The following is a 16,061-nucleotide window of genomic DNA, read 5'->3' as shown; positions in this document are numbered from 1 at the left end:
AAATACTTATTCACAGGTGTCTAGTTTTAATTCTGATAGCTATAAGTAAAAGCTGATGATGAAGCTGTGTGTGGTTTTCTGCTATTATGGTATAAGGCCTTATTCACATGGTGGTTTTTGCCTTTGTGGTTTCTGCTGCAGTTTTCCAATATCAATGCCACCGACCTGTTTGCAGTTTAGCCGCACCGCAAAAAATAGACGGATCGACTTGGGCAGCCCCACGGATCTTGTGTCAATTTAGTGAATGCAAGGAGAAGAGTCACTGGCTTCTTCTGGTGTCAGCTATGTAGTAAACCACGTTTCATATGCGTCACTGCAGCCCTCATCACTTCACAGCCTGACACCACGCATTTCAAGAGTGTTTATTTACAAGCAGGGGGCTTCAACGCTTCCCCCTTCATTCAACAATAGTAATGTTTTCAGATGAGATTCCAATTCGCTTACAGAAACAATGTGACATCAACCCAACTAAAATTAACTAAGTCAGCGCCACAATAAATTGTGGAAAAGGTTGAATATGTGTTAATACAGAAATACTTACGAAATAATATACAAAACATAGAGGCACATCCCTAACCTAAAGCTGTACGCCAGTTTTCAGGTGTTAGAAAGTAACAATAAATAAATAAAAATATTATATATATATATATATATATATATATACATATAGCTCGCAAATTTACCACAATTTACAGCAGATAACTAAAATCTATGCCCAGCCATAGTTGGCATAGATTTCATTATGTGCCGCACACACAGCAAAAGATGTAACAAATTGGAGGTCCAGCTTACTGCAATGGACCTCTTGAGACTGGTGTATGCTAGTAAATGTGCCCCAAAGAAATATGTTCTAGTATCAAAGAGTTTGAACACTGACGCGTTGTAGCAAACCATCAACTTCAAAATTAGGTCTATACTAGGTTTCAGCCACTGGGTGAAAATGCAAGCAGGCCTTGAAAATAGTAATGAACAGAGACACAAAGTATAATACAAAGCTGCAGTACGTCGGGTTTTTGACTTTTTTATATTGATGACCTATCCTCTAGAGAGCTCATCAGTATCTGATTGGGGGGGGGGGGTCCGACATCCAGGACCCCTGCCGATCAGCTGTTTGAGAAGGAAATTGGCTCTCCTGTAAGCGCCACAGCCTTCTCTTTCTCAAGAGGCCTAGGCCAGTGACGACACGTTTATTGGTCACATGACCTAGGCACAGCTCAGTCCCATTCAAGTGAATGGGGCTGAGCTGCGATACTAAGCACAGCTGCTATACAATGAATGGCACTGTGCTTGGTAAGCTGCTAGGAGGCCCAGCGTTCACATGAGCTCAGGCGAATGCTGTGGCTTCTGCAAAAAGCTGATCGGTGGGGGTCCTGGGTGATGGACCTTCACTGATCAGATACTAATAACCTATCCTGATGATAGGTCAGCAGTTTAAAAAAGTTGGAAAACCCTTTTAACAGTGTATGATATATATCCTATGGATAATTTTATACAAACTGAAATATTTATGACAGAATACCGGGCAAGTGAAGATGTACAGAGACTTCTCCGCTGTGGTTTCCAGCCACAGACCTAAAGACAACTCCACCTCTAGTTTTAGTTGAATTAGTCAATTTACCTGTCACGGATGGTGTTACAGAAAACTAGAAGACACAAATGAAGATCCGACTGACTTGATCCAAAACTAAGGAACAAAAGGGTAAGCCCTGTAACAGCCCTAACTCTCTCCCTTACTGCTCAGCCTATGCAAAAATCTCAATGGTAGAAAATTGCATACCCTTGTTCCTCGACTGTATGACACCTGAACACCCTATAATAGTGAGGGAACACAACCACCAGGTTCACTACACTTAATACGGAGGGAGTCAGGGTCACCTAGGATCAAGCCCACAGGAAAACAGAAATAAAGAAACAGACTTATCTTGTGGATGCAGCAGTAACAGCTTCTAGCATAAGCACACTCCAGGAAGTTGTATAAACCGCAAGGTAAGGCAGTATGGGGAGGAGATATATAGGGAGGCAATCACTGCTAATAGATGACAGCTGGGAGAGGGAGGAGAGATGTGGGAGACGAAAGCAAAACAAAAGAAGATCATGCAGAAGGTACTGAAGAATGTCTAACAGAACTTCTCAAAGATCTGGTGGTGACATTACCTCTTGATTTCCCTGTATGATTCCAACAATAAATGGAAGGATTGAGCACATAGGATAATACTAATAAATATAGTATGGTTTACACCCTGCACTATTGCTGATACATTGGCATGGTCAGTTCCCCACAGAACAGTCTACACTCCTGTTCTTAGAACATGGCCCATCTGCACATTTACATTCCAAATTATGTCCCCCGTGCACAAATGTGGTATCAAGATATTTGATATCATAAAGGAAACAGATGTTTTGCTTTGTTTTTCACGGAGGTATTATAGGAATGTGTTGGTTGGGGGTGAGAGGCAAAAAATAGGGGAGATATCACAAGAGGTGTGCAGAGGATAAGTCAACAGTGACTGGTAAAGAAAAGAGAGAGCATGGAGATTGAGACAGTCCAGAATATGGCAGGGGCAAACAAAAGCCCAAATGAGCTATAGATGTTCCCCGGACACCAGAAGATGATGATGGGACATTTGAGAGATACAAAACAAACTGTGACTTGGAAGGGTAACAATTGGAATATAAAAAATACTAATGGTCAATGAGCTTAGTGAGGGGTTTTCCAGGCTCCTTATACTGATGATCTATTCTCAGGATAGGTCATTCAATAGAAGAGGGGATGATCCCAACTGGACCCCCTCTTGCCCTGGGCCCCATAGCAGTTGCATGGTTTGCTACTATGGTAGTTACGTCCCTGCGCACCCCATAGATCAGCTGTTCCCTGCAGCCTACAGCACTGAAACTAACACTTGAATGGAGCAGCAAAACAGCTCCGTTCAAAGTGTAGTGGCCATTCTGGGTTACTGCAGCTCACCTCCCATTAAAGGGAATTTGTCACCTATTTTGAGCATATAAAACCATTAACATAGCAATGTGCAATAAAGTACCTTCATTCCAGCATGTGTCTTCTTTCTTTTATTCAACTTTTCATTTGATATGCTAATTAAGCCTCAAGGTGCCCAGAGGGGCGTTATTACTCTCCTCTAGTGCCCAGTAACTTCCCCCTGCAGTGCCCAGTCCGCCTTTCTTCCAAGCCCAGCACGCCTCCTACGAAATACATTTACTCCCACATCCCCCGCAGCCGCAGTATCGCTGACTGCCTGCGCCTGTACGATACTACGGCTCCTGAGGCAACAGCGCTCTGATTAAGTCACTGGGCTCGGCGCATGCCCAGTGACACTATTGATGCTGTTGCCCTCAGAAGCCGTAGTATCGTACAGGCGCAGGCAGTCGGCAATACTGCGGCTGCGGGGGATTTCGGAGGACACATGCTGGAATGAAGGTACTTTATTGCACATTGCTATGTTAATGGTTTTATATGCTCAAAATAGGTGACAAATTCCCTTTAAAGTGAATGGGAGCTGAGCTGCAGTAACCTGGCATGGCCACTACACTTTGATCGGTGCTGTGCTTCCTACTTCATTCAAGTGCTAGTTCCAGTGCTGGAGGCTGTAGAGAACTGCAGATCAAGGGGGTGTGGGTTGTCGGGTCCCCACTGATTGGATATTGAATACTTATCCTGAGAATAGATAGAAAAGTTGAATTTGATGCCAGCATCTCCTCCAGAAGGTTCTGGTTGTTTTGTTACAAGATACAACATTTTGGCTAGTATAGAGCCTTTTTCAAGCTTTACATAGACATATACAAGACTAATGTTTATCAAAAAAGTGGTTCCCCCATACATAATAAACTAATCAAATAAAAAAAAATGAATGAATATATTCTACATCAGTGTGACAGCCTGGTGGCAGGTCACTTTCTCCACATTTCTCATGTTCTGTCCTTCAGACTGTGCATGCCCCAGAAATACCATAGTAACAAATAAAAATATCCACAGTAAGTAAAGATGCCAACACAAGCAGCAAACGGTCGGTACAATGTCCTCCCTATCCACTTACTCAGCCAATCGGGACCCATGCATGGCGTGACATATCATCAGGAGGCGCTCAATCTATGAGCAATCACTTGTCCCGTGTAAGGGTGAGAGAACATGTCCTGAGGATAGATCATCAGTATATACCACCTGCACAACCTAATTAAGGCGGTCTGCTTCTAGAACCAACCTATGAATATTTGAAATACACTCACCTAAAGAATTATTAGGAACACCTGTTCTATTTCTCATTAATGTGATTATCTAGTCAACCAATCACATGGCAGTTGCTTCAATGCATTTATGGTTGTGGTCCTGGTCAAGACAATCTCCTGAACTCCAAACTGAATGTCAGAATGGGAAAGAAAGGTGGGCTACAACAGCAGAAGACCCCACCGGGTACCACTCATCTCCACTACAAATAGGAAAAAGAGGCTACAATTTGCACGAGCTCACCAAAATTGGACTGTTGAAGACTGGAAAAATGTTGCCTGGTCTGATGAGTCTCGATTTCTGTTGAGACATTCAAATGAGTCTGAATTTGGCGTAAACAGAATGAGAACGTGTATCCATCATGCCTTGTTACCACTGTGCAGGCTGGTGGTGGTGGTGTAATGGTGTGGGGGATGTTTTCTGGGCACACTTTAGGCCCCTTAGTGCCAATTGGCCATCGTTTAAATGCCACGGGCTACCTGAGCATTGTTTCTGACCATGTCCATCCCTTCATGACCACCATGTACCCATCCTCTGATGGCTACTTCCAGCAGGATAATGCACCATGTCAACAAAGCCTGAATCATTTCAAATTGGTTTCTTGAACATGACAATGAGTTCACTGTACTAAAATGGCCCCCACAGTCACCAGATCTCAACCCAATAGAGCATCTTTGGGATGTGGTGGAACGGGAGCTTCGTGCCCTGGATGTGCATCCCTCAAATCTCCATCAACTGCAAGATGCTATCCTATCAATATGGGCCAACATTTCTAAAGAATGCTATCAGCACCTTGTTGAATCAATGCCACGTAGAATTAAGGCAGTTCTGAAGGCAAAAGGGGGTCCAACACCGTATTAGTATGGTGTTCCTAATAATTCTGGATCTGCATTCAGACCTGCTGCGCAGTACGGTCCACCCTACTTCACATTTGTCTTGGTTTGTTGTACCACTTAGCAGCAGATGACAGCCCGGGTGGAAATACACTGGTCGCTATGGCTTATGTGGGAAACAGAGGTCACATGCTGTGTAGCCATCCTGTCCAGTTCCCTGCTTTATTTATTAGGCCTGGAAATGGTACGTAGAACATGAACTGGTCCTGCATAAAGAACAATCCATCTGCATAGCTCAGCCGCTAAGTAGCAGCATTCCTCCAAAAACCAGTGACCAGGGAATACTGCACGCCTCATCCCAATGTCATAAAAGATGGAAAATCACAATACGCAGTGAGAAATATGTGACATTTTGTTAAGATGTAAGCCATCAGCTTGAATGTTTCTTAATCACGAACACTTATCATTTTTTTGAAAATGGAAACTTTTACTTCCAAAATCATAAATCCATCATTCCCCGTAAAAAATGACGAGAAATACATCCTGCTGACAGATGAGGTCACGGGAACAAAGGTCAAATAGAAGGCATATAAAAGTAAACTACAGGCTTTGTGCCTTGATGGGCCACCATTAGCTAGATTGGCAGGGGTCCAACATGAGCCTGAATTTTGCTGAATATTCAATAGTAAATCTGCCTCCGATGTAACTAGCTCCCTGACACACACTGGAGACATTTTGGAGTACTCTGTTTTCCCCCCTATAGCTCATCTTTAGGCCTCATGCACACGACAGTGATTTTTCACTGTCAGTGATTTGGCTTCAGTGGTCCGTGTCCGATTTTGCTTCAGTTGTGTTTCCTTGTGTCTTCCTTTTTTTTGTCTGACAGAGGGGAAAAAAAAGGAAGGTTAATGAAAAGTGTAATTTTATTGCACCAAGGTCTTGTAGAAAAAAACGGACACGGATGACATACCAGTTGTGCATCCATTTTTTTTAACGGACCCATTAACTTGAATGGGTCCGTCTTCCATTTTCCACTGACAAGAATAGGACAGGTTATATTTTTTTGACGGACTGGAATCACGGATCACAGACGCGGAGAAAAAACGGAGGACTATCTGTTTTTTTTCACAGCTCCATAGAAATGAATGGGACCTCCGCTAAACTGTGAAAAATGATGGAACGGACGCGGATGCACACAACGGTCGTGTGCATGAGGCCTTAAAATGCTATGATAAAAACATATCAGATGGCACAACCCAGAGATCATGACCAGGGGTGGTCCCCCTATTGCAAATTTCTTAACCTAACCCCTTTGCCACAATGAAAGCACTCATTGCCCATGGCTCTTCCGCTGCCCCCCTCTTGCCCTTACCTGGTGTTGCCTGGTGATCGCCTCACCTGGCCTCATTGGTGGTGCACCCCTGACCGATGTCCACCAAGACACTTCAGATGCTTCAAGTGGGCACAAACAGTGGAGTCATAAGGGATGATGGACCGAGAGGAGGAAGTTTACACGTTTACCCAAGAAAACAAATGGTTTCAATATAAGTAGTAAAATGAGCAAAGCATAATCTGCCAAGATTCTTAGTGGATGAGCAAGATGTTAAAGCACAGGTTGCAAAATTCTCAGAGCATTGCACAAGTTATTTCATTCTAGTGTTGGGAGATTAGATTTATTTCCACAACAGTATAAAGAACACTATAAAACTCCAAATACATCAATTCAGAAAAAATATGGTTTTAAACAAACCAGTTCTCCCCTTCACGTAAGAACATGCACAGAAAATTGGTTCGAAATTTTGTTATGTTTAGGCAAAGGTCATAAAGTGAAAGGAGGGAAAGCAGTGTCTCCACCAGCAGAATAGTGAGTGCAGCTCTGGAGTATACCGTAATACAGGCTGTAACTCATAAAGAGTACAGGATAAGGAATGTATTTATCAATACAGTGACTCCACCAGCAGAATAGTGAGTGCTACTCAGGAGTATAATACAGGATATAATTCAGGATCGGTGCAGGATAAGAAATGTACCCTACTTTCTAGAGTATATGATGCACCTCAAGTTTAGACAACAGAAAATTAATTATAGTAATTTTTGTGCTACATGAACACATACACAGACACACACAGATCTGCTAAACGCACACACAGGTCAGCTAAATGCACAAAACAAACATAGCTTTGCTAAATGCACACAACTCTGCTATGTGGATACAGCAAACACAGCCACGCCACATACAGCAGTGTCCCACTATGTGTTAAATGTGGGCACTTTAAACTTTTGAATGGTCATATTTAATGTATTAAGTTATCAAGCTGTAATTCCTATTTCCAGGCTGGTAGAGGTCTTTACATCTATTCGCCCCTAGGTGGTGCTGGCATCACTGACATATATATATATATATAGTATGGGGTATGCTAATAGGAAGGAAGTGAGTAGTGGAGTTGAGAGTAGTGTTGGTTGAGCACCAAAGTGCTTGGATGCTCGGGGGCTCAAGTAGAACACCTCGGAATGCTTGGGTGCTCTACCGAGCACCCGAGCACAATGGGAGTCAATAGGAGAACACGAGCATTAAACCAGGCACCCCCTGCTCTGAAGAGGGGAGGGTGTCTGGTTCACATGAAAAGGTAGGAAATTGATGGAAACATCACTGAAATGGTTTGGGTACAACATGGGGAGGATGTCTGGATGCATCTTGGACTCCCAGGTCGCTGCTGGGAACGATGTTGTCCAAGTAGTACGCCAAATACGACTGACAATACGCACAAAACCGAAGATAAAATCGATTTTAGAGAAAAAATTGTTAGGAAACATTTTTCCTGTATATTTACTTGTATATGAAGTGCAAGTGCTGCCAAAAATTATAAGGAAGAGGCACTCCGATACAACCTGTATATCACATAAAGGAGGGCCTCATTCACATTGGGGTACAATTGTTCAGGTAGTGGGACTCCTACACTCATAAAGCCTATGCACTAAGTGAAGGGCTGCCAAAAATTACAAGGAACCGGCACCCTTTATTACACATAAAGGAGGGCATCATACACACCCTTGAAAAATTATGATTGATGGCCTGCTGGTGACCCTCAAAAACATTAGGAGCAAAGGCAGGTCTGCTGGTGACCCTCTAAAACATTAGGGGCGGGGGCCTGCTGCTGATCTGACCATCTAAAACATTAGGGGCGAGGGCCTGCTGCCGAGCTGACCAGTTAAAAAATTTTGTGGGTGAGGGCCTGCTGCCGAGCTGACCATCTAAAAATCTAGGGGTGAGGGTCTGCTGCTGAGCTGACCCTCTAAAACATGGTTGAGGGCCTGCTGGTCACCCTCAAAAACATTATGGTTAAGGGCCTGCTGGTGACCCTCTAAAACAGGCATGTCCAAACTGCGGCCCTCTAGCTGTTGCAAAACTACAAATCCCAGCATGCCTGGATAGCTTACAGCTATTAGGGCATGCTGGGAGTTGTAGTTTTGCAACAGCTGGAGGGCCGCAGTTTGGACATGCCTGCTCTAAAACATTATGGGTGAGGGCCTGCTGCTGAGCTGACACTCTAAAACATTAGGAGCAAGGGCAGCCTAATAAGCATGTTGATATGATGGAGGAGGAGGACGAGAAAAGAGAGATTGAACCATATACCCTTTTTACTGGTGGAAGGGGTGCATGGGAATACAGTGTATTCAATACATCATAAAAGACACATTTAGAGTTTCTTTATGTTCAGCCACTTTCCTCTGGTGGGGTAGAAAAGTTAGGGGCAATCCAGGCCTTGTTCATTTTTATAAGAGTCAAACGGTCAGCATTTTCAGTTGACAGGCAGATGCGCTTATCAGGGCAGGGCAGGCCAGCACCTCCAAGGCATAGAGCGCCAGTTCGTGCCACGTGTCCAGCTTGGACGCCCAATAGTTGTAAGGCACAGAGGGATCACTGAGGATGCTGACACTGTCTGCTACGTACTCCTTCACCATCTTCCAAAAATGTTTCCTCCTTGTGACACTAGGCCGCGCATCAGGTTGAGGGTGCTGGCGGGGTGTCATGAAACTGTCCCATGCCTTGGAGAGTGTTGCCTTGCCTCTGTTGGAACTGCTGTGTGTTCCCCTCGTCGCCCCTCCTCGGTTGGCCAAGGAACTATGTACTCTGCAGCCAGCGTTCTCAGCTGGAACTTTTTGGAGCAATTTTTCCACAAGGACCTTCTGATATTGCACCATTTTGCTGGTCCTCTCCTCCACAAGAATAATAGATGAGAAGTTCTCTTTGTAGCAGGGGTTGAGAAGGGTGAACAACCAGTAATCGTTGTTGGACAAAATGCGTACAACGTGGGAGTCACGGGAAAGGCAGCCTAACGTAAAGTCAGTCAGGTGTGCCAGAGTCCCAACAGACAAGACTTCGCTGCCCTCATCAGGAGGATGACTCAATCTCTTCATCCTCTTCCTCCTCTTCTACCCATCCACGCTAAACAGGTGGAATAAAACTTCCATGGGTACTACCCCCTGTAGCCGAGGCAACCATCTCCTGCTCCTCCTCATCATCATCCAATTCATACTGAGAAGACAAACTGAGGGTGGTCTGGCCATCACCCTGTGTACTTTCTTCCCCCATTTCCACCTCTTCCACATGCAAAGCGTCCGCCTTAATTGTGAGCAGCAAGCGTTTGAGTAGACACAGAAGTGGGATGGTTACGCTGATAATAGCGTTATCGCCGCTCACCATCTGTGTTTATTCCTCGTAAAACCTCACAGAGGTCAGACATCAATGCCCAATTGTCGCTTGTGAAGAGCGGCAGCTGACTGGAAATGCGACGACCATGTTGCAGCTGGTATTCCACTACTGCCCTCTACTGCTCACAAAGCCTGGCCAACATCTTGAACGTGGAGTTCCAGCGCGTGCTCATGTCGCACAACAGTCGGTGAGCTGGCAATTGCAAGCGCTGCTGCAGCGTTTCCAGACCAGCAGAAGCTATCAATGCCTTGCGGAAATGGACACACACGTGGCACACCTTCAGCAGTAGCTCAGACAAATTGGGGTAGGTTTTGAGAAACCGCTGAACCACTAGGTTGAACACGTGGGCTAGGCATAATGTGTGTGAGCTTGCTGAGCTCCAAAGCCACCCCCACGTTACAGCCATTATCAGACACAACCATGCCTGGTTCTAGGTTGAGTGGCGAGAGCCACAGCTCAGTCTGATCCCTTATCCCCTTATCCCCTGCTGTTTGTCACCTAAGCAGATCAGTTTAAGCACGGCCTGTTGCCGCTTCCCCACTGCAGTGCTATACTGCTTCCAGCTACTGACTGATGGCTGACTTGTGCTGCAAGATGATAATTCAGAGGTGGAAGTGGAGGAGGAGGCGGAGGAGGAGAAGGGGGGGTTGCAGCCACTAATGTAGGTGGCGGCGGAAACCCGGATGGAAGTAGGGCCCACAATCCTTGGCGTCGGTAGCACCTGTGCCATCCCAGGGTACAACTCGCTCCCGGCCTCCACAATGTTCACCCAGTGTGCCATCAGGGAAATGTAGCGTCCCTGGCCAAAAGCACTTGTCCATGTATTAGTCGTTAAGTGGACCTTCCCAATAACTGCATTGGTCAGGGCACAGGTGATGTTACTGGACACATGCTGGTGTAAGGCAGGGACTGCACAAGTCTGGGGACTGAGTAACGAGGGACAGCCACCGCCATCATTATGCGGAAAGCCTCAGTGTCCACAAGCCTAAATGACAACATTTCCAGGGCCAGCAATTTGGAAAAGTGCGCATTTAGTGCTACTTGCACTTTCGTTCAAAGGCCTGGGGTATAGACACCTGTACTCTGCGCTGGGACACAGAAGTGGATGTGCTAGCTGATGGTGATTGCGAAGGTCCAGGTGCATGGCGGGAGGCATCCGGGCCTGCGTCTTGGACAGGAGATTGGCCAGCACATAAAACAGGGGAAGAGGAGGCAGTGGTGTGACCCACAGACACTTGTTGTGGACCCAAGCGTTCAGCCCACCTATTAGGGCGCTTTGATGCCATGTGGCGGATCATGCTGGCGGTGGTGAGGTTGCTAGTGTTCACGCCTCTGCTCATTTTGGTATGGCAAATGACAATTCTTTTATCGTCTGCACTTTCCTCAAAAAGGAGCCAGACTAGGGAACACCTACCCCTTGGCAAGGGAGATTACCACAAGGGGGTGCTCCGAGGAACAGTTGCGGGCCTGTTTGGTGTGGGCTGCCTTCTCCCTTTTGAAACCCCACTGCCTCTTCCAGACTGTTGCGGTGCTGCAGATCCCCCCCCCCCTCTGTACTGCTGTCCTCGCTCGGCTTGCCACCTTCCCAGGATGGGTCAATGACTTCATCAGTCCAGCACCTCCTCTTCCACTTCCTCACTCTGGTCATCGTCCTGACTTGTTGACCTAACAACAACCTCAGTTATTGACAACTGTGTCTCATCCTCATCATGAACCTCTTGAGACACTAATTGAAGTTGACTTATTGGCAACTGTGTCTCATCATCATCATCATCCACCTCGTGAAACACTAATTGCCGTTCCCCACCATCATCTTCTGACTGTGGATGCTCTAGAGTTTGGGAATCAGGGCACAAGATCTCCTCATGTCCCTCTTCAAGCGGGCTTGTCGAGAGGAACAAATCAAGAAATGGCGCTGAAAAGAGGTCCTCGGAATATCCAAGTGTGGGGTCACTTGTTTGCCAAGACTCTCCATGGTGGGTGGAAGGAGTATCAGGGTGAGGATTCTGTTGACCAGACTCTTGGCTACTGAGACTGGACCTTGTGCTTAACCGACTGCAAGCATTATCTGCTGCAATCCAACCAACAACCTGGTTGCACTGGTCTGAATTCGAGAGTGGTGTCCTGCGACGCCCTGCAAACTGGGACATGAAGCTAGGTATCGTGGATGAGTGTGTTTCTTGTGCCCTGGCAGAAGGCACAGTTTCACCGCGCCCAGGGTCACGGCCTCTGCATGCACCATCAGCAGCACGGCTACTTCCCCGTCCCTTACTGCTCGCCTTGCGCATATTAAATGGTATATATGCTTGCAAGTATGTCACACGTACAGTAGCGCAGGTTTTGTAAGTGCATGCGCAAATAAAGTACACAGAATGTCACAGATATTTTTAGGATGTGCACACGTTAAAGTCCGCAGGAGGTATAGCGCAAGTAATGTCGCTGTCACCACCGCCTAATAAAAAAAATTACACTGAATGAATGTCACTGATATTTAGGATGCACAAACATTATACAGGAGGTATAGCGCAAGTAATGTCGCTGTCACCAGCGGCTAAAAAAAAATTACACTGAATCAATGTCGCTGATATTTCGGATGTAGCGCAGGTAATGTAACTGTCCACAGCAGACACCGTCTACAGAAAAAGTACACTGGATGTCAGATATTTTTAGGCTGCGCACAAGTAACACAAAAGAAATTACACTGAATGTCTCTGATATTTCGGATGCACTAATGTTATTCTTCAGATGTATCGCAGGTAATGTCGCTGCCACCAGCAGCAATAAAATTAGGCTGAGTGTCACTGATATTTCGGATACGCAAGCGTTATACAGGAGATGTAGCGCAGGTAATGTAACTGTCCGCAGCGGAAAAAGTACACTGGAAGTCACAGATATTTTTAGGCTGCGCACACGTTAGACAGGAGATGTAGCGCAGATAATGTCGCTGTCTGCATCGGCCAAACAATTGCAAGCTATTTAGCGCAGGTTGCGCTAAAAATATATAACGCTACCAGATACAACTATAGTTTTTAAAAGTAATTTTGGGTCTCTAACAAGTTTTAGCAATTTAGTGCAGGTTGTACTAAATATATACAGTACAGACCAAAAGTTTGGACACGCCTTCTCATTCAAAGAGTTTTCTTTATTTTCATGACTATGAAGGCATTAAAATTATGAATTAACACATGTGGAATTATATACATAACAAACAAGTGTGAAACAACTGAAAATATGTCATATTCTAGGTTCTTCAAAGTAGCCACCTTTTGCTTTGATTACTGCTTTGAACGCTCTTGGCATTCTCTTGATGAGCTTCAAGAGGTAGTCACCTGAAATGGTCTTCCAACAGTCTTGAAGGAGTTCCCAGAGATGCTTAGCACTTGTTGGCCCTTTTGCCTTCACTCTGCGGTCCGGCTCACCCCAAACCATCTCGATTGGGGGTTCAGGTCCGGTGACTGTGGAGGCCAGGTCATCTGGCGCAGCACCCCATCACTCTCCTTCATGGTCAAATAGCCCTTACTTTCAAAGTTTTCCCAATTTCTCGGCTGACTGACTGACCTTCATTTCTTAAAGTAATGATGGCCACTCGTTTTTCTTTACATAGCTGCTTTTTTCTTTCCATAAAACAAATTCTAACAGTCTATTCAGTAGGATTATCAGCTGTGTATCCATCTGACTTCTCCTCAACACAACTGATGGTCCCAACCCCATTTATAAGGCAAGAAATCCCACTTATTAAACCTGACAGGGCACACCTGTGAAGTGAAAACCATTTCAGGTGACTACCTCTTGAAGTTCATCAAGAGAATGCCAAGAGTGTGTAAAGCAGTAATCAAAGCAAAAGGTGGCTACTTTGAAGAGCCTAGAATATGACATATTTTCAGTTGTTTCACACTTTTTTGTTATGTATATAATTCCACACATGTGTTAATTCATAGTTTTAATGCCTTCAGTGTGAATCTACAATTTTCATAGTCATGAAAATAAAGAAAACTCTTTGAATGAGAAGGTGTGTCCAAACTTTTGGTCTGCACTGTATATTGCTGCCACACACAACAATAGTCCTTAAAAAGGACTTTTGGGTCTATAACAAGTATAAAAACTAAAATATTCCTATTTCACTCCCTACACTCTCTCTCCTTTCTGCTCTCCAGCTCTCTCTGACTAAGAATTTGCCGAACACGTGTCATCGAGTGCTATATAGCACCCGATGACGCGTTTCGGCCAGCCAATCACTGTAATGCCAGTGATTACAGTGAATGGCAGTACTTACCTGCACGTTTATTGGCTGCGTAGCAGCCAACAAACGTGCGGGGAGGAGACTCGAGCATCAAGCTCGAGCACACGCTGTATTTGGCCGAACACCGCAATGTGCAGAGCATTGCGATGCTCGAGTAAAATTAGTGTTTGGCCGAGCATGCTCACCCAAAACTAGTTGAGAGTAGAGAATTGGTTGTGAGAGGAGCAGAACAGGCCTATTCCACCATGTAGCTGCCATACTAGCCTCTTGGCTCTGGCCAGGCCAAGGGAGCGCATAGAACCAGAACAACATTACGGCAGCACAGCACAGACCAGGGAGTCTACGTCTGGTATAGAGAAAGTCTAGTGGAGGTTAGAGCTAAATTAGCCAATGGACTTCACAAGCAACAGTGACCAGTAGGAACCTAAAAGTACCTGGACACAGCTGCATGATTAGTGTGCAGAATAATCCTTTACCACATGCCTCTATGGACATAGTGGACCGTAGTTATTCAGTGAGCATCCTTTCCAAATAATGAAACAGAGGACTGATGCCTGCCGTTAGGAAGCCGCCCTGTGGATTACTAAATACAAGTAAGAAGTTGACTATATCCAGTACCTGAGTGCTAGAGTGTGGACAAGCTATAGCCAGATATAGAGAGAAGGAAATATCCTCAAATTGCAATTACCAAGCCTGTTACAAGGATTACAGCTAAACCAAAATCTTAGTCATATTGTTATGCCATATGAATGAACTGTACTGACTACCTGTTTTACTACAACCGACTCCTCATCTTTTCCTCCTCCAACCTTTACACCTAATAGTGCTGGCGTCACGGACAACCGGGGTCCCAGCCTCAAAAACACCTAAACCATCAAGGACACCTCAACTACCATCTGGCTGGTGATCCCTGCACTAGAGAGTGGCCCAGAGGATTTAGTGCTGTCTTCCCCTTCACTGCATGCCGGCCTAGGGAGACTCTGCTAACCGTGAGTAAATAATTACTACCCCCATCGGCCCACCGAGCCTCACATGTTGCCCCTGCGGATCCGGTAGCTGCACACACACAGCTTTACAACACACACACACACATAGGGTACATCTTTACTCATGTTTCTGCATGTCACATCTCGCCCCACCCACTGGTCACATCTTTGAAGGTCATTGCGGTACACAGTTTTCTCAGTAACTGTAGCTTGGGGAGACCTTCCAACCATAAGTGGTCTGCCGGATCATTAAGGAAGCATTCAGGGGGTCTGGTACTACTGGACCAATCTGACTGCGGACTATAAGACGCAAGATTTTCACTTGCTAAAAGTGTGTCTCATAGTCCGGAAAATACGGTATGTATATAGTAACTGTTCCAGCAGAATAGTGAATGCAGCTCTCGTATATAATACTGCATGTAACTCAGGATAAGTGCAGGATAAGTAATATAATGCATGTACACAGTGAATCCACCCTCCAGCAGAATAGTAAATGCAGCTCTGATGCATAATACTGGATGAAACGTATTATCAGTACAGGATAAGTAATGTATGTGCACAGTGACTCCACCAGTAGAATGGTGAGTGCAGCATCAAATACATACATGCCAGAATTTTCAGTCTCTTCAACACATAATCTACTGTACACAGTATAATAAAATAATGTAATAACATGAATCAGGTGGCTCAACTTTTAACACAAACTATATCAATAAATGTAAGCTGTAAGCTGGTATTCAAAAAGTTCTCAGATCCACCAGGAATCAGACTTTTAGTTGGAATGGTAGTTAGTGTGAAAACCCATATTGGGCTCTAGACATGCCCTCATATAGCTATCCTCCTATATCCACAACACATCCCATGTCAACTCACATCTGCAACGCCTTCAGATATAATGCTCGCATTTTTACCTTGGAGACCATCCATTGGCTGGCAGAGCAGAGACGCACATTTGTCACAAAAACTTCTGGTTTAGCTTTCTCCCCAAGTCCATTGCATTCCTGCCAACATTTCACTAAGAATTTTCCTTGCTGTGACACATAGGAAATGA

General features: G+C 45.1%; 1 protein-coding gene across 4 annotated transcripts in view; it reads right to left on the bottom strand.

Annotated features, from left to right (window-relative positions):
- The window catches only part of RIPOR3 (RIPOR family member 3), a 174,643-nt gene that overhangs the window by 87,999 nt on the left and 70,583 nt on the right, over window positions 1-16,061 (bottom strand). The window contains exon 1 of one of the 4 annotated variants that reach the window (XM_044296570.1): window positions 15,922-16,002. The exons of 1 other annotated variant lie outside the window; for it this stretch is intronic. In XM_044296570.1, coding sequence (XP_044152505.1) covers window positions 15,922-15,933 — 12 coding nt within the window. In that variant the 5' untranslated portion in view covers window positions 15,934-16,002. Of the gene's footprint in view, window positions 1-6,442; window positions 6,549-15,921; window positions 16,003-16,061 lie in introns of those variants that run through there. 2 more of the 4 variants (XM_044296569.1, XM_044296568.1) reach the window with 2 other exon arrangements.

This window comes from Bufo gargarizans, chromosome 6 (assembly GCF_014858855.1).
Source record: "Bufo gargarizans isolate SCDJY-AF-19 chromosome 6, ASM1485885v1, whole genome shotgun sequence".
NCBI lineage: Eukaryota > Metazoa > Chordata > Amphibia > Anura > Bufonidae > Bufo > Bufo gargarizans.
This window is presented reverse-complemented; position numbering and strand designations above follow the sequence as displayed.